This window comes from Lepisosteus platostomus, chromosome 7 (genome assembly GCF_059453375.1).
Source record: "Lepisosteus platostomus isolate fLepPlt1 chromosome 7, fLepPlt1.hap1, whole genome shotgun sequence".
Classification (NCBI taxonomy): Eukaryota; Metazoa; Chordata; class Actinopteri; order Semionotiformes; family Lepisosteidae; genus Lepisosteus; species Lepisosteus platostomus.
This window is the reverse complement of record NC_142617.1, coordinates 43,298,261-43,323,424: the sequence shown is the minus strand read 5'-3', so window position 1 is coordinate 43,323,424 and position 25,164 is coordinate 43,298,261. Positions and strand designations below refer to the sequence as shown.

General features: G+C 40.6%; 1 protein-coding gene and 1 pseudogene across 4 annotated transcripts in view; both read right to left on the bottom strand.

The window, feature by feature from the left end:
• Positions 1-25,164, bottom strand: part of LOC148658856 (sodium- and chloride-dependent GABA transporter 2-like) — a 29,937-nt gene that overhangs the window by 3,051 nt on the left and 1,722 nt on the right. Inside the window, exons 2-11 of one of the 3 annotated variants that reach the window (XM_088640602.1) lie at positions 8,940-9,038; positions 3,798-4,022; positions 3,500-3,634; positions 2,445-2,585; positions 2,106-2,193; positions 1,881-2,013; positions 1,575-1,709; positions 877-980; positions 358-482; positions 14-126 (exon numbers count right to left, since the gene is read on the bottom strand). In XM_088640602.1, the coding sequence (XP_088496728.1) occupies positions 14-126; positions 358-482; positions 877-980; positions 1,575-1,709; positions 1,881-2,013; positions 2,106-2,193; positions 2,445-2,585; positions 3,500-3,634; positions 3,798-4,022; positions 8,940-8,949 (1,209 nt within the window). In that variant the 5' untranslated portion in view covers positions 8,950-9,038. Of the gene's footprint in view, positions 1-13; positions 127-357; positions 483-876; positions 981-1,574; positions 1,710-1,880; positions 2,014-2,105; positions 2,194-2,444; positions 2,586-3,499; positions 3,635-3,797; positions 4,046-6,866; positions 7,104-8,939; positions 9,039-25,164 lie in introns of those variants that run through there. The other 2 variants (XM_088640603.1, XM_088640604.1) reach the window with 2 other exon arrangements.
• On the bottom strand, positions 14,892-24,391 carry LOC148658857 (sodium- and chloride-dependent GABA transporter 2-like; annotated as a pseudogene). Its single transcript, XR_015940520.1, has 14 exons — positions 24,291-24,391; positions 22,320-22,556; positions 19,447-19,668; positions 19,149-19,283; positions 18,405-18,544; positions 18,066-18,153; positions 17,841-17,973; positions 17,535-17,669; positions 16,831-16,934; positions 16,312-16,436; positions 15,937-16,049; positions 15,656-15,793; positions 15,299-15,401; positions 14,892-15,010 (listed from the first exon to the last, which is right to left on the bottom strand). The product of XR_015940520.1 is annotated as a sodium- and chloride-dependent GABA transporter 2-like (transcript).

Here is a 25,164-nt window from a genome sequence, read left to right as displayed (position 1 = left end):
AAGATGGTCTCACCTCTGTGTCTATTCCCAGCAGGAGAACCATGATGAAGAAACAGACAGCCCAGAGCTGGGGTAGAGGCATCATGGCCACTGCCCTCGGGTACAAGATGAACACCAACCCAGGACCTGAACAACCAGACATGGGGGAGTCAGGGAGTGAAATCATTTAAATTATAGAAATCACATACTAAATCTGAAAAGGCACATTTGAGTACAATTAAAATTAAGTCTTGGTCAGTGAGCAAGGGTAAAAGTAAAGGTTTTCACAGAACAGTTCTGTAAGATTTACATTAACAAAGCACACTCCAGTCAGAGGAGAACCAATGAGACAGTAGATGTGGACAGACTGCGGCTCACCAGACTCGGCCACCAGCGAGATGTCCACTCCTTGCTCGTACGCCATGAAGCCCAGCACGGAGAAGACGGCAAATCCTGCCACAAAGCTGGTAGCGCTGTTCAGGAGGCACAGGTAGAAGGTGTCCCTGCATGAAGAGAGACCGTGGTTACAATCATTTCATTCCAACCATCACCCAGTCTATTGTGGAGCCTGAGAGATACTTGCTAAGAGCAGGACCTATTGGTCTAGGCTGTACTGCATGTACTGATCACAGTTTATACTCATAGGATAATAGGTTCAACACAAAAATCCCATGAAGTGTTAACAGTACTGCAGTAAAATGTTGGCAGCACCTACAGAATTTGTCAGTATGGAATGCTTTATTAATGGAAGAATTAACTCAACTCCCATAGAAAATGATAAATTACTAAGGAAAGGAGTGCTTAAACAATGATTATGAAAAATGTCAGTTCATGATACTTTGCTGTCTACAGGAATTTCACTTTGATATCATTTTCCAGAGATACCTTTCCTCTTACCTGTAGCAGTTATTGTTGTATTTGTTGTAACTGCTGAGTGCTATTAGCAGTCCTAAGCAAACACTATAAGAGAAAAAAATCTGTGTCCCTGCATCCATCCATACCTAGGATAGACAGGAGCACAGGTTTACAAAACTGTCTGGCAACCACTTGACAGGTTAAAAGGTTAGTGCAATATACTAACTACTGCTGTGTGTTAGGCACTGGTATCAAACGTTGAGAATCTGACCAAACTGGATCAGTTGGTTAGATCTTCTTGGGAACATGGTTACACACCATGTGAAGACTGGAAAGTCTGAGAACCTGGGATTTCATCTGGTCTCATCCCAGTTCTATACATCCTTGCAGTTATTTTGTGGATTTGTGTATAAATCCTCCGGATCACAGCAGTAGGACTGGGGGAACTGTCATAGAGATGAATATACTGTCAGTCTTTGAGATAATGATGTTATTGACATAATCATGGTTCCTACTTGGCATTCAACTATAGACTATGCAGACTAATAGTATAAGGCTCTGCTGTAATCTCTGGAAATGTACTGTCAGAGGCAGAGAACCAAACATATCACAGTCTTAGTTTAATGTAGATGTTTTTTAAATGAAAAACAATACATTTTCACATGCTTAGAGAATAGATTTTTGCAGTTTTGTTACACGTTTCTCATGCTAGAGATATGCATTACACGTCGAAGGACCACCTGTGGGTCAGTGAGCCGTGTTACATCAGGGTAGAGGTAGAAGACCAGTCCATCAACAGCTCCAGGCAGGGTGAGTCCTCGGACCAGCAGCACCACCAGCATCACATAGGGAAAAGTGGCTGTGAAGTACACCACCTGAGGGGGCAGGGAAACCATTGATATATGGACGGTTAATTTCAGATCTGCAAGTAATTTATAAAAATACCATATTAGGAAGTTAATCCTGTTTTTATACTTCAAATTGCAATCTTGAGAAAGTATCTTACAAAACTAAGAAGTCATGCAGCTCAAATACACAACACTCACCTTCCCTGAGGACCTCACTCCCTTCCAGACAGAAAAGTAACAGATGATCCAGGCCAGCAGGAGACACAGGGCCAGTTCCCATCTCAGACTGCCCAACTCATCGATCCCACCAGAGATACCCAGGACCCTCCTGCTGCAGAGATGACAGTGCACATTCAATATTATTGTAAACAAAACTTGCAAGTGCTTGTAATATAACGTTAGTGATGGGTTTGCCTAACGTACTTCCAGAACTCCATTACAGCAGAGGTGGCCCTTTCTGCCTCTGTCCCGTTGGAAGTGAGATTCTGCTTGTCAAACTCCACACATGCATCTGTCAGAAGACCAACAGAATGGGAGAACTGTGTGACCTTGTGTGGAAGACAGCAAGTAATTGTGAGAGTGCATAGAGATCAGGATCATAACTCTGCTAATGCACAAACATCTGAACTTTCGACTCCATTACTGGATGCCAGCTTCACTAACTCCAGTGCACTCACCCAAGGAAAAAGAGCATCTTTGAAGCCTTCATTTTCAATGCTCTGAGATTTGTATGGGCTGCTAGTGAACACTTATTCTCAGTACCTGTGTTCCAGGTGTTTCTGCAGCTGTCCCAGGGCAGCTCAGAACTGAAGGAGGAGAACAGGTAGAATAAGGCCCAAGCCTGGATGATGATGTAAACAGTGCTGGTGTAGATCATGATCACCACAGTACAACAGCCAATGCCTGTAGAGACCGAATCAGGATTAGACATACAATTAAAAGTTCTCAACTCAGCACTGAATTTCTATAGTTATTCCTGTCTCCTGATAGCTGATACCATTGTCAGCTTAACACATTGGTGGGCAATTTATGAAATGCTTGTTATTATCTCATATCTATTGTAATAAATTCACATATTGAAGAACATTACTTTTGGCAATGTGTGAATGATATGGTATTTAATTAATGTTTCTTTATTAGCCCTATACAATTTCTTGCATTAGGAGTTCATGTTTACACATACCCCAGCTTTTCTCCATGGAGACACAGACACATAGACAGGAAGAGAAGCTTGGGGTCAGAGCACAGGGTCTGCCATTCTACAGCACCCCTGGAGCAGTTAGGGTTAAGGGCCTTGCTCAGGGGCCCAACGGAGTAGGATTCCTCTGCCAGCCACGGGATTTGAATCGGCAACCTTCCAGGCACAGGCACAGATCCTTAGCCACAGAGCCACCGCTCCACCATTTGAGTATGGTATTAAAATATCTCTTTCCACACTTCATTTTTGCATTTGAAAAAATGTTGTTTGTAATTATAACTTTCTAATATAGTTTGTATAAACATTTGTAGTCTAAACATAAAAATGCACTGTTATTGTATCTGAACTAGATATGATGTTGAAACAGATTTCCCAGGAATCCTTTAAGAAATGGCTTGACATGACTGTCTGATCTGTCAGCTTCTAGCAGTCAGATGGCCTCCTGTTGTTTTAAAATATACTTATGTTCTGAGTTGCATTTGTAAGTAATTCCTTTCACTGTCTTAAACTATAGTTGTGTATGTTTTTCACAATTCTGTTGTGATGAATTTTAATAAAAATTGTGCAGGATAGTGTAATGCAGAGAAGCCATAAAAATGAATGAAAACTAGAAGCTCACCTTCAAACAGGGGGCAGATCTTCTTCCAGCAGGTGATGCTCCCCTGGCTGGTGTACTGCCCCAGAGCCGTCTCCAGCAGGAACACGGGGATTCCACAGGTAAACAGGAACAGGACATAGGGGATGAGAAAGGCACCTTTTAAAAAAGAGAGGTTAAATATCACAAAAGATATCATCCCAGACTGTATTTACTTTTTCCACAGTGAACCTCTTTTTTAGTCCCATGTCTCCATGTAAAAAGGTAGTGGAGCTAGATAGGTCTAAATGCTTGGTGATTTATGATTACTGCCCTCACTCACCTCCCCCGTTTTTGTAGCACAGGTAGGGGAACCTCCACACGTTGCCCAAACCAACAATATTTCCAGCAACAGCCAAGATGAACTCCCTCTTGTTTGCCCACTGGCCCCTCTCCTGGATCTTCTGCCCCTTCTGCTCCAGCCAGCTCCCCTGGACTGAGGGCTCACACTGGGCTCCTGTCTGCAAATCCCCGTCCATCCCAGTTGCAGCCCAGTGAAATATGACTGCTTTAGAGAACAATGGATTGGGACTGTGAAAACAGGAAAGTTTCAGATACTGAGGCTCTAGATCTAAACTGAGCAGGCTTGAAGCATATTTATAATTATTTTAGAAAAAGTGATCCATGGTAGGCTTTAATGAGCCAAGAAGATTTTTACAACCAGAGGAAAGAACAGGTTTGCTTGGATCAGAAAAAAAATTGTATCAATCATTTTGTAACAAATTGGTGATTCAGAAAATAGAAAACAGAGCAGGATAAACAATAATCAAAATAAATAAATATAACCTCCAAATGTCAAAGATCTACAGAAGTGCTTGGTATATATCACGCTGCAACTCACAACTGGCAACCCACTGAAGCGAAGCAGGTGTGAGCCTGGTCAGTTTCTGCATGGGAGACCTCCTGGGAAAAACTAAGTTTGCTGTTGGAAGAGGTGTTAGTGGAGCCAACAGGGGGCGCTCACCCTCTGGCTCATGTGGGTCCTAATGCCCCAGTATTGTGACGGGGACACTATACTGTAAACAGGTTCCGTCCTTCGGATGAGACGTAAAACCGAGGTCCTGACTCTCTGTGGTCATTAAAAATCCCAGGGCTACTCGAAAAGAGTAGGGGTGTCACCCTGGTGTCCTGGCCAAATTTCCAATTGGCCTTTACCAATCATGGCCTCCTAATAATCCCCATCTATGAATTAGCTTCATTACTTTGTTCTCCTCCCAACTGATATTGTGGTGAGCGTTCTAGCGGAGTACAGCTGCCGTCGCATCATCCAGGTGGATGCTGCACATTGGTGGTGGTGGTGGAAGGGAATCCCCATTACTTGTAAAGCGCTTTGAGTGATATACTTCATATATGATGAATTTCTGGACACTTGATCCAAGATCAAGGATAAATACATGTCTTCCCGACTGGCAGTTACACTGAAATCCCTGATTTGGGAAAATGGGGAATTAAAGAAACACATTTTGAAAATGAACTTTTGGAGTGTCCAGAAAAGCGCTATATAAGTGTAAGCAATTATTATTATTACAGCTTGAGATACCTGAGTTCTTTATTCACTGGCTGAGCTTTGGCAAAAGCATAATAAATGAGAGGCAAACAGGAGAAGCAAATAATTATGAACAATAACCCAACTAGTTAGCTCCCAGCATACGAGATATGCCAGTTACAAAACAGGACATTTCAAAGGCCCTGGAGGCCCCAAACTGAATGGGAAGCAGAGACTAAAATGAACTCATGAAATGAAGTTCAAGATATTCAAATTAGATTCAATTTGATTTAAATCCTATCAGACTAAAATACTTGCTATATCTTGTTTGATTTTTATCCTAGAATCTCAGGTGACAAGGTGGGCTTACACCCTAGAAGGGATGCCAGATGCCAGGCTCACACTGGATGTGGAGACAGCTAACCAAGCCAGCAGGACGTCAGGTGGTGTGAGGATGCCACTGTGTGGGATCAAGTGTAGGACCATGATGAGCTGTTTGTTTTCCTTTTCTCTTTGTTTTCTATTGATCGCTCACTTCCTGCCAGTCTTATCTGCACTCCAGAATCATAAACCCTTTTTGTGTGTTGATTGATGGGCACCTAGATAAACAATGAGATTCAACGCTGTACTGATTAGATTAAAAAAGCAAGAGTACCTTATGATAAAAAGAAAATCCAAAGAGACCCTGAATTTACATTCTTGAAGAGCTTTAGCAAACGAGCTGGAAGTGATCACTTTTGTTCATCTTTTCCTGGTACAAACCAGTTGTGTTAAATGGATTTCATTTAAGGGGCATTAGAAACCAGGAGAGTAAAATCTTTTTGTTTACTGGTATTGGCTCTATGGGGCTTTAAAGATCAAGACTGTGATCTATATCAACACTATCTTTAGCTTTATATTCAATCAAATTATTGTGATTTAATTATCTTGTAGTAAGCTACAGTACCTTGCTACTAATGATCTGTTGATAAAACAATCAAACGGATAAGATAGCGAAATCTTTCGTAGAACAAGGCTCTGACAGTCAATCACGCTTTCGGCTGGAAGAAATAGAATCTGGAGTCTGGCACTGGCAATACTTCATATATGATGAATTTATATACATAAGATATTGAACAAATTCAGTGACTACATTTAAGTTATTAAATGTAAGGGTGATTTTAGTATAATTTGAGTCAGCTCATACAAATAAAAATATGTGATTCTATAATAGATACGTAAGTCAACCTGACTTAACATATTACTAAAACAATGACTAAAACAAAACTGATGACTAAATGAACTCTGCAGAACTGTCATGGAGCCTGTCAGACATCCTACTACAACATATAACAATACAACAAGCGAGGGATCTGATCTATCAGGTGAAGAGCGTCCTATTTCACATAGTCATTTCAGGGTCCATTTTCACATTAATCATACATATTCACAGCACCCTGGGAAACAAAGAACTGGCTCAATGTGATTTTATTGAAGGTATCATTAGAATGTGAAATACAAAAAATGTCTTTAAAGGAACCAGAAGACAACTGTAAAGAACCGCAAACAAGTGAATTGAGACAACTGGACTGATCAGAGCCCAAGACAGTGGTAAGCCCTACCTTTCACATGACCAAAGCAATGGTCAGTCCTTACAGATTCAGGACATACGATGGATAGAAGACTAGAGCAAAACATAAACACTTTTTGCTGTTAATTGTTCCTGACAGCCAAGCAACATTGACTGAAACATACTGCTGAAAACAAAGCAGACACAGTGTAGATTCAGCCTTAAAACATGTGGCCTGGTTCATTAAGGTTGCCTAAAATTATCAGATGAGATGTGAATATTCCTATTTAAACTCCAGATCTACTGTCATAACTCACCTCACTTGTTTTAATAGCACAGCTCGGGGAACCTCCACCCAGCAATGTACTGTATCCACCGACAGCCAAGATGAACCTGTTTGCCCAGTGGCCCCTCTACTGGATCTTCTGCCCCTTCAGCACCAGCCTGCTGCCCTGGACTGGGGCCTCACGCTGGGCTCCTGCCTGCAGATTCCAAACTGTTCAACCTTTACACTGTGGAAAAGCTCGGATCTTCCTTCTGTAAAGGGCAAGGAGCTGGGAAAGAGACAACAGGACAAGCAAAGGACACCTGTCTGATCTAAAGACAGGAGAGTGAGTAACCTCCTGTTCTCCAGCTCTCTGCTAAATCATTTGTATAGAATATCCACCTGTTTTGCTTTCCTGGATGCTCTTTTGAAGATTGACAACAAGATATGCAAATAAAAAACCGTAACTCTTAAATGTCTCATTTCCAAATTGCACATTGTACAATCTACAAATTTCCGAAGCTCATCCCCAAATTATTTCTTTGTCCAAAACAAGTCTGAAGAAAGAAAACAGTAAGCATTAGTGCAAAATGAAGGGTCACTGAAACAATGGTCATCATAGGTGACTTAATAGAGTTAAATTTAATAGAATCTTGAAAGATCTCAAAAGATCTCATGTGGTTGTTTTTCGTTTTTCTTTATCCACTGGTGTTATCGATACTATACTTTGTTGAATGTTTTATTGCAAATTATTGTTTTAACCAAACACGTCAGTCTGTTTAATTTATCAGCTAGATCTAACAGCCCTTTAGAATAGTACATTTGAAATCACTTCAGATTTCTCAGAACATTAATGTATTAAAATCTCGTTTTCAACTATAATGGTTGGATCTTCCTTGTAAGTAAGATTCCATTTATGATCTCAGACAAAGAATATAAGGGTGACTGGTAGACAATGGACACTGTAGCTTGTAACTCCATGCCTTCCTCACATTGCTACTAAACTAGAGTCTTTGTGTGAATGGACAACGGATACAATCATAAAACAATGATAAAATATTTCATCATTACTCTCTCAAAATATTAAGATCAGACTGCTGCAACAGAGGCATAATAATACTTTGACCACATCAACAGCAGCAACATAGTAAGTGTTGCATAGTGAAGCAGAAATAGAGTTTGAAACTCCCTGTGTGTTAAGGCAGATCAAGCAACAAGAAAATTTACCATTTCAACACTGCAGTCATCACCTTATTAAGCTTAATTTGAAATCTTGGCACAAAGATATTCCTGATGAATAATATAATTAAAAATGTATACTGGGCTGATCAATATGTTGTTATTATTATTGTTGTTGTTATTATTATTTCTTACACTTATATACAGTAGCACTTTTCTGGACACTCCACTCAAAGCTTTCTACAGGTAATGGGGATCCCCTCCACCACCACCAATGTGCAGCCCCACCTGGATGATGCGACGGCAGCCATAGTGCGCCATAATGCTCACCACACTTCAGTTAACACTGGGGAGGAGAACAGAGTGATGAAGCCAATTCATTGATTGGGACTCTTAGGAGGCCACGAGTGGTAAAGGCCAATAGGAAATTTGTCTAGGATGCCGGGGTAACACCCCAACTATTTTCAAGAAGTTCCCTGGGATTTTGAATGACCACAGAGAGTTGGGACCTCAGTTTTATGTCTCATCCGAAGGATCGTGCATTTTTACAGTATAGTGTCCCTGTCACTATACTGGGGCATTAGGACCCACATAGACCACAGGATGAGTGTCTCCTACTGGTCCCTCTAATACCTCTTCCAGGAACCTTAGTTTTTTCCAGGAGGTCTCCCAACCAGGTACTGACCAGGCTCAGACTTGTTTAGCTTCAGTGGGTTGTCAGTTGAGAATTGCAGGGTGATATGTGCTGCAACTGTATGCTAATTGCAATGAAACATGACTACTTCTGTGTTATAATTAGAAAGTATAGGAGTTTGATGATCCCCTGTGACCCTGAATTAGAGAAAGCAGTTAGGAAATGAATGGATTTAGTTCAATGGATTTAATTTAATGTAATTCTTTGCTATCAGAGTGGATATTCCTATTTAGTTGTACTGTCCAAATTCACCTCCACCCATCAACCGATCCAGCAAAAGCCTGCTTCCCTGGACTGGGGCCTCACACTGGACACATGCCTGCAGATTCCTGGCTGTTCCAACTACAGCCCCTGTAAACAAGAGGTAGGAACGGAGAAAATAGGAAAGGTAAAAGAGAGCTATCTTATCAGAAGACAGGAAAGTGAGAAATGTCTTGTTCTCTGTGTGACAAAGTTTAAGTTAGTGAAGGCCTAAAAATGTAGCACAATCGTTTCCAAATGTTTATGATCTATTATTTTCAAAAACTCATCCCTCAATAATTTCCTTCTTCAAAACATGACTGAAGAGAAACATCAATATAATGAGCATTACTGCAGAAGGGAGTTTCTCTGAAACAATGGTTGTGCATGAAGCATGAAGAAATAATGGTCACCACATCATAACAGAGAGAAGAGAAACTTAATAAAACTTAACTTAAAGTGAATAAGACCCAAGACTTTGCCACGATTTCACACAGATGACCAGAAAAGAAACTGATTTACAGAATAAGAATAAGAATACAGTCTACCTCAGGCAGCCCTACCAGTGACACACCTCACCCTTCAGCTACTCATGCATCTCACCACACACTTCACCACTATGCAACAAGCTCAGAAGCAGGTACTACATCAACATGTTGTGTCCTTTCAATTCATTATTGTCCTCTCAAAAAAGAAGATCAGACTGCAGTAACAGAAGCACAATAACACTTTGACCACATCAGCAGTAGCAACACAGGAATGTCCAGCTTTGCAAAGTGAGGAACAGGTGTTCTTCTGTAATTTCAATATGTGTTCTCTTGTCAAGAACATTATTTGACTATGAGTCATGAAAGAAGAAATGACTGGTTTTAAAACCAAATAGAAATTAGAGAATAAAATGCACACAAGAATCACCATAATGCTCCCATTAGAATTGTCTAAAAATATGTTAAAGGAAAAAAGGCTGATTTTTTAAAAAAATTTAATAATTTGAGAGCAGACCAGAGGAGGAATTTGAAAACTTGTTTTTTAACAAACAACATTTCAGAAATATGGCAGTGGCACAGTGGTAAGTATTTCTGTCTAGCAGTGTTGTTACCCTCTGGTACTCTGGTTTCCTCCCACAGTCCACAGTCCAATTAGAAGAAGTGGTTACAAATGAATTGAAATATTCTTAGCAGATCAGGAGCATATTGCTGCAGTAATTTGATCGATTCATCAACAATTCTAAAACACTGTATTCATTCTTTTTAAACTTTATTATCATGAATGAAATTGGATAACCCAAAAACCATTGCCATACTGAACCACTTTTGCATGCAGAGAAATTGTTGAATATGGTCTAACAGACACTTGACCAAGCAAAGACCTATATACAAATTAAAATTGTATTCTTTAATTTGTTTTCATATTTAGTTTTAAATAAAATACAACCAGTCTTGATCATACAGTGAGACAGATCCCCCTAGTTTGGCAGTGCAGCGTGAAGGATCTGTGCACACAAATCCACTTTCATTATGGGAATTGGACGGCGGCCAGACCAGCCCTGACGTAAATAACCTTCCCAATGCCAATAGAGTATTACTTCCACATCTTTCTCCTTCTCGTCCCTTTCAGTTAGTAGCAGTGGAATCTCCCTCAACTCGTTCATTCCCACTTGGACAGACTCCCTTCTTTATCTTACCGGAGTGCCAACACAGCTGCTAGTTATTAAGAAAAAGCTTTAGAGTTAATTAGTAGATTGATAGAGTTAATCCAATGTGAAAAATGCCAAAGGGATGAATATGTTTTATAACCACTGTATGTGTAGGCTGCACTGCATGTACTGCTCAATTCATGAATATTGCATGTGGTATTACCTTTAACAATTAAATATTTCATTATCAGTGAATGCAGAGAATAAACAATTTTGAAAAACACCTGTTACCTTGTTACAGTACCTTGCTGCCTACAGGAATTTCACCTTTGATATCATTTCCCAGAGCTACCTTTAGTCTTACTGTACCTGTAGCAGTTCCATTCTTTCTTTTTCTATTTGTTGTAGCTTCTGAGTGGTATTAGGCGGTCTGCACAAACACAACACTGTGAGAGAAGAAAATCTGTTTTCCTTTATCCATCCACACCTAGGATGCACAAGGTATACAAAACTCTATGGTAACGTTTCATGCTGTGACGATTTGCAGTTAGGAGATTGTAATGGATTAACTGGATCTAAAGCATTAAAACTGTATTTGGCCAGAAGAAGGCAGTGTAGTGACGTTCCGGAGACACATAAGAGAGAGATAAAGAAGGTTTCACATTTGCAAGAGTGATAACTTTTAGTTGTTTCTCCTCTGACTCCTCAGTAAAAAGGGTCAAAAGTTGACAAGGAATGTCAAGTCTGGTGTGAGGTTAGACCAGCAACTCTGTGTTGAGTGAACATGGAAATTCATAGCAAGGTTCAGTCACATGGGGAGAGAAAATGGGAAAAGTTCGGTATAATATACAAACTACTGCTGTTGGAGAAACTAAGACAGAGATACTGCTGCCAGCAGGGGGCGCTAACCCTGTGGCTCATGTGGGTCCTAATGCCCCAGTGTAGTGACGGGGACACTATACTGTAAACCGGCGCCGTCCTTCGGATGAGACTTAAAACCGAGGTCCTGACTCTCTGTGGTCATTAAAAATCCCAGGGTGTTTCTCGAAAGGAGTAGGGGTGTACCCCGGCGTCCTGGCCAAATTTCCCATCGGCCTTTATCAATCATGGCCTCCTAACAATCCCCCTCTATAAATTGGCTTAATTACTCTGCTCTCCTCCCCACTGATCGCTGATGTGTGGTGAGCGTTCTGGCGCACTATGGCTGCCGTCGCATCATCCAGGTGGATGCTGCACATTGCTGGTGGTGGAGGGGAGTCCCCATTGCCTGTAAAGTGCTTTGAGTGGAGTGCCCAGAAAAGTGCTATATAAATGTAAGCAATTATTATTATTATTATTATTATCACTGTTTGAGAACCTGGCCAAACTGAATCAGTCAGTTCTAGGGAAAACAGCTACAGACAAAGTCAAGATGGGGAAGGCTGGAAACCACACACTTGGAATGGCCTCAGCCTTGTTCTGTATATTTCTGAAGTAACAGAGAAGGTTCTGTGCATATATCCACCAGACCACACTACCAAGCCTGGGGGACCAATCGCAGAGCTAAAATAGGAAGCATAGAACAATAAATATCACAATCGTACTTCATTGCAGATTTTACCAAATGAAAAAAACATATTCAAAAAAATAATCCTTGAAGAAATGACTTGATAAGATTGTCTGATCAGTAAGATTGTCTGATCAGCTGGAGATTTTCAGGACCAATCGCAAGAGGCGGGGGAAAACTGAAAAGGTGAAAATGAGATCATTGATTTCTGGCTGGAGGGGCTAATCAGCCCAGGCCGGTCAGTAATGAGGAGGAACGACGATCCCAGGAGAAGCTGGGCAAACTGCATCCCTGGCAAGAAAGAGGCTGCTAAACACAGTCTGTTGGAGAAAGGGAGACTCGGGTACAGAAAACTCAAGAGTGCCAGGGGTGCACGTTGGTGGGTCGACGTGGTGAGCAATGAAAAGAATAGATGTGGAAAGAAGTGCTGGCTAGTATCAGAGACTGCTGCGTCAGGCGAAGCAGAGAGCTGGCTGAAGCTGAAGCGGCTGCACCAGGCTTCTCTGAGAGCTGAGGATGCTGCACAGAGTGAAAGTTGGAAGCTGACATTACTGCCAAACCGAATCCACCGGTCAGAAAACACGGAGTCCTGTGTATGGGAGAAACCGAGTTGCAAGCTTCCTGGGAAAGGGGCCGGATGGCTTAGAACAGCAGACTTGAGGCTTGCGTACCGGGTGATACTAGAGCAGAAAACTGCCGCACAGCTCGTGGGTCACAAGAAATAAAGGGAGAATCACATGTCGAGAAACCAAATAGTGAGCTTACTGAAAAAAAAGAGAAAAAAAATAAAGGGAGGCTCCGGTGCAGCAGAACCGAACAGCAAGCATCCTGAAACAATAGCAAAAAAATAACAGAAACCGGATATTGAGCCTCGTGAAAAAAGGAGAAACTGGGATTCAGAGCAGTCCGAGGCTGCAATCGACTGTATGTGCACAATGAAGACTATCTAGCTCAGCAAAGAGTCCAGATAGTAGTGCTAGTGAAAATCTGGGTGTAGTGAAAAACTGTCAACGCGACTCCTCGCCTTCAAATGGAAAAGTGGGAATTGGATAATAAACTAATTAACATGGATCACGAAAAGGTGATTCAGTCAGAGCAGCAAAACCCTGAAAAACTGTGAGCCCACATGAGAATGTGACAGTATAAGATTTTTCCTTACTGATATTTTAGGCTGATTTACCATCATCATGAAAGATACTGTAAATAGAAAATGTCTCTTTCCACACTTTATTTTTGTATATGAAAAAACCATTTGTAATTCTAATAAACTTTATCATATAGTTTATATACTGTATGTTCAGTAAGATGCACTGTTGTCTCATCTGAACTGGACACAATGAATCAAACAAAATTTTGATTGGTTTGGTATTCCTAAATTTGTATGATCTTTTTTTGACTTACTGTAGTCCTTCAGCTCTATTATTATCCAAAACATATTCAATGAAAGACCTGCTTATACAGTATGTGACAGTGAGCATTTAGGCAGTTAGAAAGAATGTCATTAGCAGTTAAGTTAAAAAAGTAAAGAATCTTGAACTTGCTTTAAAAAGCATGAACTTTAAATTTGAAAATTCCTTCGATTTTTTAACACCCAAGAGTTTGCCACGATTTCACCTAGACAGTGATGTGGTCATCTTTTTGACTTCTTTAATCACCAGCAGCCTATAACACAGACTCTGAAGTAGGAATTACTTCTTTGTCCACACTGCACTACTGACACCCCAGAACAGTTAATTTGAAATTGTTTCCGTTTTCTCAGAACATAAATCTAGTAAAATCTGTTTTGCAATTGTTATTGTGGAATCATTCTTGAAATTAGGATTCCATTAACGATCTCAAACTCAGAATATCAGTGACTAAACAATGGATATTGTTGATAAACAATGGAGACTGAAGCGTGTAACTGTAACACTACGCGGTGTAGATTAAATGATGGACCCTATGTGGAGCTGTGGAAATCCAAAATGTAAGGCTGAGATGTAGTCAAGGACAAGTTCCAGGTTCGATACCAAAGATAATCCAGGCGGAGAAGGCAGACAAATACAAAACGCTAGGCGAGATTGAGGTCAGAGGTTCAAGTATCCAAAAGCAAGAACAAATAGTTATAAATGTGAATGTTCAGTGAAACGGAGAAGGCTTAAGTGTGTTTGGAAGTGGAGGGTGTGTTAACAAGTGAGGCGCTCTGATTGGATGAAGGGATAGATTGGCGGCGTTTGCAGGGATTGCCTCCGGCTGGTGCTTGATTGGGGCGATGGTTTGTGTGGAGGACTCCGATTAGCAGCCGGTGTGACAGTAACCTCATGCTTTCCTCCCATTACTACTAAACTGGAGTCTAGCTGTGTCAATGGACAACAGACACAATCAATTGCGGACTGTCACAGGGACAGAATGTCACGCCCTCTACAGCCAGAGGGCGCTCCTTCTCTGTCCTGTCTCTCATTTCCGGTTCTTTGCTGTCCTTCCGGTGTTTCTCTCTCTGGAGCTATATATTTCCGGGTCTTTCATTCTGCCGGTGCTCAGCATTGATGTTCGGATGTCCTGAGACCCGCCTAGCACCAGGTCGCCCCATGTCCGCTATCTGACGGCATAGGTTTCTATATGGCATTCCCTGAACAGCTGAGCCCGGGCTAACCCCCGTCTCGCCGCTACGCATAGAGTCTATTCGCTCTCCTGCCATTCTACGGTTCGTCCTTTCCAACATCCGTGACATCCAAAATACTAGTCAAAATACTGATTTTAAAGTTACTTTAAGGTCAGTTTGTGTAAGAAGTTCAAGAAGAAGTTAAAGACATGCTCTTACAGTGCACACAGCTGGAGTGATGTAGCGCCAACAGTACCTAAACACAGCCAAAGGCCGACAGCCAATCATGTCTTCAATGTTGGCACAGAAGAGATCAGCTCCTGTATGAAATCCAGAGGGGAAGATCACCAGCTCAGTAATGACACAAATACAGATGAGCAAATGTATTTTGTGGTGCAGTCTGAATACATTGAGAGTTTTGTGTATTTTATCATCATGTAATTTATCTGTATTAAGCTATAGGAGTGAATGCTAGTAACAGCAGTACTCAAATAAAAATCTGTTAGAATTATGGCAAGAATTGGAAGAACACAGATGCTGACCAATGAAAACCTCCCACCATTAATAAGAATAAATAGAATAATAGTAATAAAGACATTAACACCTACCATATACCCATCCAATACAAATAGTCTGAAATATGGCAACAAACAAGAGGCAGGCCCCATTGCAAGCATAGTAATCAACCAATTTGAAGATGTATATTCCACCCTGGAGAGACAGAGAAAATGTTGTTATTTAAATACATGTGAGGTGACAACTGTGATTTTACATTATGTACACAGGTACAACTCTGAATGTCTGCTCCTTGGCATTGTGCAGTGCCAACACTTACTGAAGCTTTTGTTTCTAAGTTTCTTCATTCCCATGAGCTATTCAGGCGAATATGTTGATCCTTAATTCAAACCAGACCATTGCAGGTCTTGCTGATTGATTATCAGGCCCCTCAGCCCTCTTGTCCTCACCTCAGTGACCATGAGGAGCCCAAGCAGGAAGCAGACCACACAGAAGAGGAGCAGTAGGAGCTCCCGCCGGTATCCTCTCCGGAACACTGCAGGAAACAAATCCACGATGGCCATCATCACGGTTTCAATGCCCACAAACTGCAGAGAGCAAGATAACAGAGAGCACAGACACCTGGATCACTGAGTCAACTCACTCCCAGAACACACAGTCCACAGAGCATGAAAACACAGGTTACTGCTTTGGATATAAAGTACTGTATCGACTCACAAGATGGTCTCACCTCTGTGTCTATTCCCAGCAGGAGGACCATGATGAAGAAACAGACAGCCCAGAGCTGGGGTAGAGGCATCATGGCCACTGCCCTCGGGTACGAGATGAATGCCAACCCAGGACCTGAACAACCAGACATGGGGGAGTCAGGGAGTGAAATCATTTAAATTATAGAAATCACATACTAAATCTGAAAAGGCACATTTGAGTACTATTAAAATTAAGTCTTGGTCAGTGAGCAGCTATATGAATAGTAAAACCAATTGTTCCTAAGGGTAAAAGTAAAGGTTTTCACAGAACAGTTCTGTAAGATTTACATTAACAAAGCACACTCCAGTCAGAGGAGAACCAATGAGACAGTAGATGTGGACAGACTGCGGCTCACCAGACTCGGCCACCAGCGAGATGTCCACTCCTTGCTCATACGCCATGAAGCCCAGCACGGAGAAGACGGCAAATCCTGCCACAAAGCTGGTAGCGCTGTTCAGGAGGCACAGGTAGAAGGAGTCCCTGCATGAAGAGAGACCGTGGTTACAATCATTTCATTCCAACCATCACCCAGCCTAGTGTGGAGCCTGAGAGATACTTGCTAAGAGCAGGACCTATTGGTCTAGGCTGTACTGCATGTACTGATCACAGTTTATACTCATACGATAATAGGTTCAACACAAAAATCCCATGAAGTGTTAACAGTACTGCAGTAAAATGTTGGCAGCACCTACAGAATTTGTCAGTATGGAATGCTTTATTAATGGAAGAATTAACTCAACTCCCATAGAAAATGATAAATTACAAAGGAAAGGAGTGCTTAAACAATAATTATGAAAAATGTCAGTTCATGATACTTTGCTGTCTACAGGAATTTCACTTTGATATCATTTTCCAGAGATACCTTTCCTCTTACCTGTAGCAGTTATTGTTGTATTTGTTGTAACTGCTGAGTGCTATTAGCAGTCCTACACAAACACTATAAGAGAAAAAAATCTGTGTCCCTGCAACCATCCATACCTAGGATAGACAGGAGCACAGGTTTACAAAACTGTCTGGCAACCACTTGACAGGTTAAAAGGTTAGTGCAATATACAGTACTAACTACTGCTGTGTGTTAGGCACTGGTATCAAATGTTGAGAATCTGGTCAAACTGGATCAGTTGGTTAGATCTTCTTGGGAACATGGTTACACACCATGTGAGGACTGGGAAGTCTGAGAACCTGGGATTTCATCTGGTCTCATCCCAGTTCTATACATCCTTGCATGTATTTTGTGGATTTGTGTATAAATCCTCCGGACCACAGCAGTAGGACTGGGGGAACTGTCATAGAGATGAATATACTGTCAGTCTTTGAGATAATGATGTTATTGACATAATCATGGTTCCTACTTGGCATTCAACTATAGACTATGCAGACTAACAGTATAAGGCTCTGCTGTAGCCTCTGGAAATGTACTGTCAGAGGCAGAGAACCAAACATATCACAGTCTTAGTTTAATGTAGATTTTTTTAAATGAAAAACAATACATTTTCACATGCTTAGAGAATAGATTTTTGCAGTTTTGTTCCACATGTTTCTCATGCTAGAGGTATGCATTACACGTCGAAGGACCACCTGTGGGTCAGTGAGCCGTGTTACATCAGGGTAGAGGTAGAAGACCAGTCCATCAGCAGCTCCAGGCAGGGTGAGTCCTCGGACCAGCAGCACCACCAGCATCACATAGGGGAAAGTAGCTGTGAAGTACACCACCTGAGGGGGCAGGGAAACCATACATATATGGACTGTTCATTTCAGATCTGCAAGTAATTTATAAAACTACCATATTAGGAAGTTAACCCTGTTTTTATACTTCAAATTGTAATCTTGAGAAAGTATCTTACAAAACTAAGATGTTATGCAGTTCAAATACACAACCCTCACCTTCCCTGAGGACTTTACTCCCTTCCAGATAGAAAAGTAACAGATGATCCAGGCCAGCAGGAGACACAGGGCCAGTTCCCATCTCAGACTGCCCACCTCATCGATCCCACCAGAGATACCCAGCACCCTCCTGCTACAGAGATGACAGTGCACATTCAATATTATTGTAAACAAAACTTGCAAGTGCCTGTAATATAACGTTAGTGATGGGTTTGCCTAACGTACTTCCAGAACTCCATTACAGCAGAGGTGGCCCTTTCTGCCTCTGTCCCGTTGGAAGTGAGATTCTGCTTGTCAAACTCCACACAGGCATCTGTCAGAAGACCAACAGAATGGAAGAAGTGTGTGACCTTGTGTGAAAGATAGCAAGAACTGGTGAGAGTGCAGAGAAAACAGGATCATTGCTCTGCTAATACACAAGCATCTGAACTTTCGACTCCATTATTGGATGCCAGTTTCACTAACTCCAGTGCACTCACCCTGGGAAAAAGAGCATCTACGAAGGCTTCATTTTCAATACTCTGAGATTTGTATGGGCTGCTAGTGAACACTTATTCTCAGTACCTGTGTTCCAGGTGTTTCTGCAGCTGTCCCAGGGCAGCTCAGAACTAAAGGAGGAGAACAGGTAGAATAAGGTCCAAGCCTGGATGATGATGTAACAGCGCTGCTGTAGATCATGATCACCACAGTACAACAGCCGATGCCTGTAGAGACAGAATCAGGATTAGACATACAATTAAAAGTTCTCAACTCAGCACTGAATTTCTATAGTTATTCCTGTCTCCTGATAGCTGATACCATTATCAGCTTAACACATTGGTGGGCAATTTATAAAATGCTTGTTATTATCTCATATCTATTGTAATAAATTCACACATTGAAGAACATTACTTTTGGCAATGTGTGAATAATATGGTATTTGAGTATGGTATTGCATTTGAAAAAATGTTGTTTGTAATTATAAAGAATTTTCTAATATAGTTTGTATAAACATTTGGAGTCTAAACATAAAAATGCACTGTTATTGTATCTGAACTAGATATGATGTTGAAACAGATTTCCCAGGAATCCTTTAAGAAATGGCTTGACATGACTGTCTGATCTGTCAGCTTCTAGCAGTCAGATGGCCTCCTGTTGTTTTAAAATATACTTATGTTCTGAGTTGCATTAGTAAGTAATTCCTTTCACTGTCTTAAAATATAGTTGTGTATGTTTTTCACAATTCTGTTGTGATGAATTTTAATAACAATTGTGCAGGATAGTGTAATGCAGAGAAGCCATAAAAATGAATGAAAACTAGAAGCTCACCTTCAAACAGGGGGCAGATCTTCTTCCAGCAGGTGATGCTCCCCTGGCTGGTGTACTGCCCCAGAGCCGTCTCCAGCAGGAACATGGGGATTCCACGTGTAAACAGGAACAAAACATAGGGGATGAGAAAGGCACCTTTTAAAAAAGAGAGGTTAAATATCACAAAAGATATCATCCCAAACTGTATTCACTTTTTCCACAGTGAACCTCTTTTTTAGTCCCATGTCTCCATGTAAAAAGGTAGTGGAGCTAGATAGGTCTAAATGCTTGGTGATTTATGATTACTGCCCTCACTCACCTCCCCCGTTTTTGTAGCACAGGTAGGGGAACCTCCACACGTTGCCCAAACCAACAATCTGTCCAGAAACAGCCAAGATGAACTCCCTCTTGTTTGCCCACTGGCCCCTCTCCTGGATCTTCTGCCCCTTCTGCTCCAGCCTGCTCCCCTGGACTGGGGGCTCATGCTGGGCTCCTGTCTGCAGATCCCAGGCCATCCCAGCTGCAGCCCAGTGAAATGATTCTGTCCAGAGGGATATGTCAAATTGGTGGTTGAGAAAATAGAAAACAGAGCAGGATAAACAATAATAAAAATAAATAAATATAACCTCCAAATGTCAAAGATATACAGAGGTGCTTGGTCTAATAATAATAATAATAATAATAATAATAATAATAATAATAATAATAATAATAATAATAATAATTGCTTACACTTATATAGCGCTTTTCTGGACACTCCACTCAAAGCGCTTTACAGATAATAGGGACTCCCCTCCACCACCACCAATGTGCAGCATCAACCTGGATGATGCGACGACAGCCATAGTGCGCCAGAATGCTCACCACACATCAGCTATCAGTGGGGAGGAGAATATAGTTTGAGATACCCGAGCATAATAAATGAGAGGCAAACAGGATAAGCAAATAATTATGAACAATAACCCAACTAGTTGGCTCCCAACATACAGGATATGCCAGTTACAAAACAGAACATTTCAAAGGCCCTGGATGCTCCAAACTGAATAGGAAGCAGAGACTAAAATGAACTCAAGAAATGAAGTTTAAGATATTATAATTAGATGAGATTTGATTTAAATCCTATCAGACTAAAATACTTGACATATCTTGTTTGATTTTGATCCTAGAATCTCAGGTGACAAGGCGGGCTTACACCCTAGAAGGGATGCCAGATGCCAGGCTCACAGACACTGGATGTGGAGACAGCTAACCAAGCCAGCAGGACGTCAGGTGGTGTGAGGAAGCCACTGTGTGGGAGCAAGTGTAGGATCTCAAGCTCATCTTTATCACTGTGGCACCACTGTGTTTTCACAGAGATCTTTACTTAGCAGGTTAGTGTGTGGTGTGGAATCAACTTATATACCAAGATACACAGGAAAAATTAAAATTTAAACTTTTTTTTTCTTTCTAAATAGTTTTTCAATCATGTTTATCAAAATGACAAAGATAAATAAAAATGAATGTGAAATGTGCAGGCCAATAAATGCAAATGGATTTAAATACATTTTCCCCAGATTTTGTAAGAACATTTGATTAATCATAGACTGTCCTTGGAAAAACTAAACAAAGACACAGGGAAGAAAGCACATTTGTACCCCATTCTGGGAACTTGAAAATAATAAAAAAGGACGTCAACAAACTATTTTTTTTTAAGTCTGTAATGACAATCACTCACAAAAACAATCCACAATGATGATGAATAAAACTCAATTGCTTTGCTATGTTGAGTAAATTAAGACAAAATCACATGTTCAGAAAATTAATTTTTTATAATAACACCTTCTGTCTGGCAAATACTGTAGCAGTAATGGGTATCTTGGGGCTGCAAGGTGACTCTTAAGTGTAGTAATTGGGAAGTACCGAGATGAGCTGTTTGTTTTCCTTTTCTCTTTGCTTTCTATTGATTGTCACTTCCTGCCAGTCTTATCCACACTCCAGAATCATAAACCCCTTTTGTGTGTCAATTGATGGGCACCTACATAAACAATGAGATTCAACGCTGTACTGATTAGATTCAAAAAGCAAGAGTACCTTATGATAAAAAGAAAATCCAAAGAGACCTTATTTACATTCTTGAAGAGCTTCAGCAAACGAGCTGGAAGTGATCACTTTTGTTCATCTTTTCCTGGTACAAACCAGTTGTGTTAAATTAAGGGGCACTAGGATCCAGGAGAGTGAAATCTTTGTGTTTATTGGTATTGGCTTTATGGGGCTTTAACGATCAAGTTTGTGATCTATATCAACACTATTTTTAGCTTTGAATTTGGTCAGTGATTTTATTCTCTAGTAGTAAGCTACAGTACAGTACCTTGTTACAGAGGATCTGTTGATAAAACAATCAAATGGATAAGATAGTGAAATCTTTTGTAGAACAAGGCTCTGACAGTCAACCATTATATTGAACAAATTCAGTGACTACATTTAAGTGACTAAAAGTAAGAGTGATTTTAATATAATTTTAGCCAGCTCATACAAACACAAATATGTGATTCTATAATAGATACTTTAGTCAACCTGACATAACATATTACTAAAACAATGACTAAAACAGAACTGATGACTAAATAAACTCTACAGAACTGTCATGGAGCCTGTCAGACATCCTACTACAACATACAACAATACAACATGTGAGGGCTCTGATCTATCCAGTGAAGAGCGTCCTATTTCACATAGTCATTTCAGGGTCCATTTTCACATTAATCATACATATTCACAGCACCCTGGGAAACAAAGAACTGCCTCAATGTGATTTTATTGAAGGTATCATTAGAATGTGAAATACAAAAAATGTCTTTAAAGGAACCAGAAGACAATTGTAAAGAACAGCAAACAAGTGAATTGAGACAACCGGACTGATCAGAGCCCAAGGACAGTGGTAAGCCCTACCTTTCACATGGCCAAAGCAATGGTCAGTCCTTACAGATTCAAGGCATGCAATGGAAAGCAGACTAGAGCAAAACATAAACACTTTTTGCTGTTAATTGTTCCTGACAGCCAAGCAACATTGACTGAAACATACTGCTGAAAACAAAGCAGACACAGTGTAGATTCAGCCTTAAAATATGTTGCCTGGTTCATTAAGGTTGCCTAAAATGATCAGATGAGATGTGAATATTCCTATTAAACTCCAGATCTACTGTCATAACTCACCTCACTTGTTTTAATAGCACAGCTCGGGGAACCTTCACCCAGCAATGCATCCACCGACAGCCAAGATGAACCTGTTTGCCCACTGGCCCCTCTACTGGATCTTCTGCCCCTTCTGAACCAGCCTGCTCTGCTGCTCTGGACTGGGGCCTCACGCTGGACTCCTGCCTGCAGATTCCAAACTGTTCAACCTTTACACCTTGGAAAAGCTCGGATCTTTCTTCTGTAAAGGGCAAGGGGCTGGGAAAGAGACAACAGGACAAGCAAAGGATACCTGTCTTATCTAAAGACAGGAAAGTGAGTAACCTCCTGTTCTCCAGCTCTCTGCTAAATAATTTGTATAGAATTCTTAATATCCGCCTGTTTTGCTTTCCTGGATGCTCTTTTGAAGTATTGACAGAAAAATATGCAAATAAACAATCTTAACTCATAACCGTATCATTTCCAAATTTTTATAATCTACAAATTTCTGAAACTCATCCCCAAATTATTTCTTTGTCCAAAACAAGTCTGAAGAAAATTTGAAAACAGTAAGCATTAGTGCAGAAGGAATGGTCACTGAAACAACAGTCATCATAGGTGACTTAATAGAGAAATGTACCTTGAAAGATACATTTTCAGAGTATTTAGACTGACTAAGACCCAAGTGTTTGACATGATCTCAAACGATCTCATGTGGTTGTTTTTCGTTCTTCTTTAACCACTGTTGTTACTGATACTATACTTTGTTGAATGTTTTATTGCAAATTATTGTTTTAACCAAACACATTAGTCTGTTTAATTTATCAGCTAGATCTAACAGCCCTTTAGAATAGTACATTTGAAATCACTTCAGATTTCTCAGAACATTAATGTATTAAAATCTCGTTTTCAACTATAATGGTTGGATCTTCCTTGTAAGTAAGATTCCATTTATGATCTCAGACAAAGAATATCAGGGTGACTGGTAGACAATGGACACTGTAGCTTGTAACTCCATGCCTTCCTCACATTGCTACATAACTGGACTCTTTGTGTGTGAACGGATACAATCAAAACAATGATAAAACATTTAATCATTACTCTCTCAAAATATTAAGATCAGACCGCTGCAACAGAGACATAATAATATTTTGAGCACATCAACAGCAGCAACATAGTAAGTGTTGCATAGTGAAGCAGAAATAGAGTTTGAAACTCCGTGTGTGTTAAGACAAAGCAACAAGAAAATTGACCTTTTTCAACACTGTAGTCATCACCTTATTAAGCTTAATTTGAAATCTTGGCACAAAGATATTCCTGATGAAAAATATAATTTAAAAATATTCTGGGGTGACCAATATGTCGGTATCATTATTATTGTTGTTGTTGTTATTATTTTTTCACTTATATTGCATTTTCAGCTATACTCAAAGCTCTTTACAGGTAATGGGGATCCCTTCCACCACCACCAATGTGCAGCTCCACCAGGATGATGCGACGGCAGCCATAGTACGCCAGAACTGTCACGATTATAGTCCCCCCTCCTTAAGGGTGCTCCAGCCCTTTCACGTGAGACCTTATTCTGTGCACCTGTTTCCTATTCCCAGCCCACCTTAAAAGCCAGGCGCTGACGCTCATCCGGCCTCTGCATCTGATTTCCGTATCATGCCTGGAAGCGCCTGGTCCCGTTAAGGTTTTAATCTCATTTCCCGTTCCTGTTCCCTGTCCGCCGGTTCCGACCCGGCCTTCGTGTTTTAATTCCTTGTTCTGATGGATCTCCTGGTTTTGGACTTACCCTTGTGTTTTGGATATTCTCTAAGGACTAGTGAATCATAGGGCTACTTCTGTGTTATAATTGGAAAGTATTGGAGTTTGATGATCCTATGTGACCCTGAATTGGAGAAGGCAGTTAGGAAACTAATGGATTTAGTTCAATGGATTTAATTTAATTTAATTCTTTGTTATCAGAGTGAATATTCGTACTTCAATTAAAGTTCTACTGCCCAAATTCACCTCCGCCCATCGGCTGATCCAGCAACAGCTTGCTTCCCTGGACTGGGGCCTCACACTGGACACATGCCTGCAGATCCCTGGCTGTTCCAACTTCAGCCCCTGTAAACAAGAGGTAGGAACGGAGAAAATAGGAAAGGTGAAAGAGAGCTATCTTATCAGAAGACAGGAAGGTGAGAAACGTCTTGTTCTCTGTGTGACAAAGTTTAATTAAGTTAGTGAAGGCCTAAAAATTGTAGCACAATCATTTCCAAATGTTTATGATGTATTATTTTCGAAACCTCTGAATGATTTCCTTCTTCAAAACATGACTGAAGAGAAACATCAATATAATGAGCATTACTGCAGAAGGGAGTTTCTCTGAAATAATCGTTCTGCATGAGGCATGAAGAAACAATGGTCACCACATCATAACAGAGAGAAGAGAAACTTAATAAAACTTATCTTGAAGTGAATAAGACCCAAGTGTTTGACACGATTTCACACAGATGACCGGAAAAGAAACTGATTTACAGAATAAGAATACAGTCTACCTCGGGCAGCCCTACCAGTGATACACCTCACCCTTCAGCTACTCATGCATCTCACCACACACTTCACCACTACGCAACAAGTTCAGAAGCAGGTACTACATCAACATGTTGTGTCCTTTCAATTCATTATTGTCCTCTCAAAAAAGAAGATCAGACTGCAGTAACAGAAGCACAATAACACTTTGACCACATCAGCAGTAGCAACACAGGAATGTCCAGTTTCGCAAAGTGAGGAACAGGTGTTCTTCTGTAATTTTAATGTGTTCTCTTGCCAAGAACATTATTTGACTATGAGTCATGAAAGAAGAAATGACTGATTTTAAAACCAAATAGAAATTAAAGAA